At 41.9% G+C, this 3,407-nt stretch overlaps 1 protein-coding gene across 1 annotated transcript; it reads left to right on the top strand.

Annotated features, from left to right (window-relative positions):
- Positions 1 to 420: 420 nt before the first annotated feature.
- Positions 421 to 3,407, top strand: LOC115707654 (FRIGIDA-like protein 4a). Its single transcript, XM_030635677.2, has 3 exons — positions 421 to 1,621; positions 2,239 to 2,414; positions 2,515 to 3,407. The coding sequence occupies exons 1-3, from the start codon at positions 766 to 768 to the stop codon at positions 3,100 to 3,102; spliced, it is 1,620 nt and encodes a 539-aa protein (XP_030491537.2). The 5' UTR covers positions 421 to 765; the 3' UTR covers positions 3,103 to 3,407.

Below are 3,407 nucleotides of genomic sequence, written 5' to 3'. Positions count from 1 at the left end.
TTCTTCGCAGGATCTTGGCAGTGTGGAGAAGGTTCGCTGGGGCCTTCCGAGACTAGGAAGAATCAAAGGTTATGTGGATTTTGCAAAGTCGGATGAAGAAGGTGCGGTAGCTGCTGTCTTCTTTGACCCGTCTGGCTCTGTTCTGGCTTTTGGAGCCAAAAAAGTTTCGGTCTCCTCTGTGTTACAAGGGGAGTTGGAGGCTATGCGGTTTGGTGTGGATCTTGCTACTAGGCTTCACCTGGGGGGTTTGTGTATCCTCTCGGACAACCTCCATCTGGTTCAGTCTGTCAAGGTGAAGTCCTGCCCTTTTTGGAATCTGCATCTGCGTTTTTCTCTCTTGTTGGTGCTTTGCATTCGGGGGGTTGATGTATGTTGGGTCTCTCGGATTAATAATGCGGCGCACTCTCTTGCTAGATGGGGTTTGTCCCACCAGTGCAATGGGTTGTTGCGGTTTTGGGAGGTGAGTCCCCATGTGCTCACCAATCTTCTTGGTTTTTAGTTTTAATGAATGTTTGGTTTTCAGCAAAAAAAAAAAAAAAAAGAAGATATGAGGAAAACGACACCGTTCGCAATGCATCCTCATTTAGTGAACACCGAAACCGGAACAAGAGAAAAGGAGACAAGAAAACCACCGCCACCAGTTCTTGATTTCTCAGAATCATACATAATCCCGTTTATCTTCTTCATCACCAAAAATAGGGTTTAGGGTTTTTCATATTCTTCCATTCAGTGACCTTTAAACTCCACCATTTATCATCATCATCAATGGCGACCGAAATGGTTGTCAACACGGAGAGAGTCCAGAAATTCTTCAACGACCTGGAGGAGCAAAAGACCATCCTTTCTACCTGCACTCAGCTATTCACAACCATATCCACCCACTTCAATTCTCTCCAACATTCCCTTTCCCAAAAGTACCAATCCCTCGAATCAAGAATCCAAGCTCTTGAATCCCATTCCCGCGATACCCTCCAGTCCCTCGACACCCGCGAGGCTTCCATTCCCGAACGAGAATCCGCCTCCCTCGCCCGCATCCAGGAGCAGAAGGAAGCTGCTTTGTCCGAGTTCGAAAAGCAAATTCCCGAAAACTTGGAACTTTCAGAGGCCCTTAAATCATTTTCCCGGAAAATGGATTCGGCGGGATTGGTGAAATTCATCGTTTCCAAGAGGAAGGAGTCCGTATCTTTGAGGGCAGAGATCGTTCAGTCCTTGGCGGAGGCTGTGGACCCGCCTAGACTGGTTCTTGATTCATTGGAGGATTTTCTGAATTCCAAGTCGGCCAAAGCTGGGGTTACTGATAAGCGATGGGCTTGTGGATTGCTTGTTCAGGCTTTGTTTCCTGAGAGCCATTCGGAGAAGATAGGACCTCAATTTGCGAGAACTGTCGTGGAGAGAGCAGTCATGATTTTGGAGCAGTGGAAGGGGCAGATGGATGGTGGTGAATCAGAAGGCTTGGCTTTAGGGGCTGCCGAAGCTGTTATGTTTGTGCAGATGGTAGTTGGGTTCGGGTTGAATGCGAAGTTCGATAAGGCTTTCTTGAGAAAGCTAATGCTGCAGCATGCTTCGAGGAGGGATATGGCAAAGCTCGCAGCTGTTTTAGAAGATAAAGACTCAATGCAAGGTAAGGTTGGTTTTTAATTTAGAGAACTACATTAAGTAGCTTAATAAACCTTTTGCTTTGCAGTGATAGTAGATATGTGTAGTTACATTTGATTGACTCCTAGCATGGTGAAATTGTAGAATTTATAACATTACATGAGAATTCACACGTTTAAATGATTGATATACATACAAGTGAATCCTGTATATGTTACAAAGGTACTGTGAACAGTACCATTACAGTGAGTATAACAGAAAACTTCTTGAAACTTATTGTCTAAATTGCTACTGGAAACCTGTCTATTATCTAGTGCAATGAAGTATAATATGGACAATGAGGCAAGGCAATGTAAGTAGGTTAAGAGATAAAAGTTTCAAGGCACTGGAAAAGGAATGGAAAGTATAATCATAGTTAGGCAGAGAAAGGTTTGAACTGTTATACGGTTCTTTTATGGGATGGGAGTTTTTTATGAATTTCAAGTGGAAAAAAAAAATAAAATAAAGGACAACTCTTATATATTCAAAAGTGACATTGGTTGCTCACATCTGAACTTGTTTTTGTTTAAGTAAAAGCTTTTAAAAGTTCCAAATGTTTACTTTGAATGCATATAATCGAGACATTTTTTTCTGACTTTGCAGAGATTATTGATGAGTTGGTGAAGAATAACAAAGAAGTGGAAGCTGTCTATTTTGCTTGTGAATCTGGGTTGGCTGAAAGATTCTCTCCTGTTACTTTGCTCAAGTCTCATCTCAAGAACTTCAAAAAGAATGTTGCCAACATATTAAAGAATGGAAACAATAGCTTGGTTGCAACGGTTTGTCTATATTCTGACATATTTTACAAATGTCTTTTTTGCATGTAGTCACATGACTGCACTTTTTAAGATTTTATAATCCAAGTCGTATCATCCACAGGAGGAATCTAGTAATGTGGAGTTAAATTCCATCAGAGCAATAATCAAATGTGTAGAAGACCACAAATTAGAGTCAGAATTTTCTGTTGAAAGTTTAAGAAAGCGGGCTACTCATCTGGAGAAAGCCAAGGCAGAGAGAAAGAAGAGTTCAGGAGCCTCCAGTAAACCTCAAAATAAGCGAGGATACAGTGCCAGCAGCGGCCGAGGTGGTGGTGGTGGATCATCTTCTTTTCGTCAATCCAAAGCTGCCAAGTATTCCAACACTTATTCCTCTTTTAGCAGGAGGAATGCGAATCCTCCTCCGCCGGTTCATCACAGCACTGCTGCAAGATATTCTGGAGCATACAACTACCCTGTTCAAGCTGTGTACGACACACCAGCTCCAGCCCCAGCCCCATATCCGTCCTCATACGGGGTTCCCCATGCTCAAAGCCCTGTCGCAATTCCTCAACACTATCTCTCGGCCGACAACTTGAGTAGTACTGCCTTTCGGAGCAGTGGCTCTTACAGTGGTCTGACCAACTACAGACCATATGATTATGCCGAAGCAGCTCCACATACTTACCAACCGTCCTCATATCCAAAATAGATTAGGAGCGGAAATGGCCTAATGATAAGAGCCTTGTAATATTACTTTTCTTTTCTCTTTTCTGGCCAACAGATGAGAGAATTTTGCTTAAAATGGCCGACTTTTTAAGGTTAAACCCAAAAGTTGGTAATAAGCCCTGTTTTTATGACAGTTTCAGAAAGGGCTTTTCCCAGCTTGCAATTTTTTCATTCTATTTTAAAATGATGTATATGATTATTAGATTACGATTACTGAACAGTGAATTAGCATAATATAGAGTAGTATTTTTAAAATTTCTTTCTAATATAGAGAAAGGTTTTATAAAA

This window comes from Cannabis sativa, chromosome 1 (assembly GCF_029168945.1).
Source record: "Cannabis sativa cultivar Pink pepper isolate KNU-18-1 chromosome 1, ASM2916894v1, whole genome shotgun sequence".
Lineage (NCBI taxonomy): Eukaryota > Viridiplantae > Streptophyta > Magnoliopsida > Rosales > Cannabaceae > Cannabis > Cannabis sativa.
The sequence above is the reverse complement of the archived record's forward strand: the minus strand, read 5'-3'. Positions and strand labels throughout refer to the sequence as shown.

Coding starts and splice junctions, on each gene's coding strand:
- LOC115707654 (XM_030635677.2), top strand. CDS start 766: ATGGCGACCGAAATGGTTGTCAACACGGAGAGAGTCCAGAAATTCTTC. Junction 1,622..2,238: donor AGATAAAGACTCAATGCAAG/GTAAGGTTGGTT, acceptor CTGACTTTGCAG/AGATTATTGATGAGTTGGTG. Junction 2,415..2,514: donor ACAATAGCTTGGTTGCAACG/GTTTGTCTATAT, acceptor TATCATCCACAG/GAGGAATCTAGTAATGTGGA.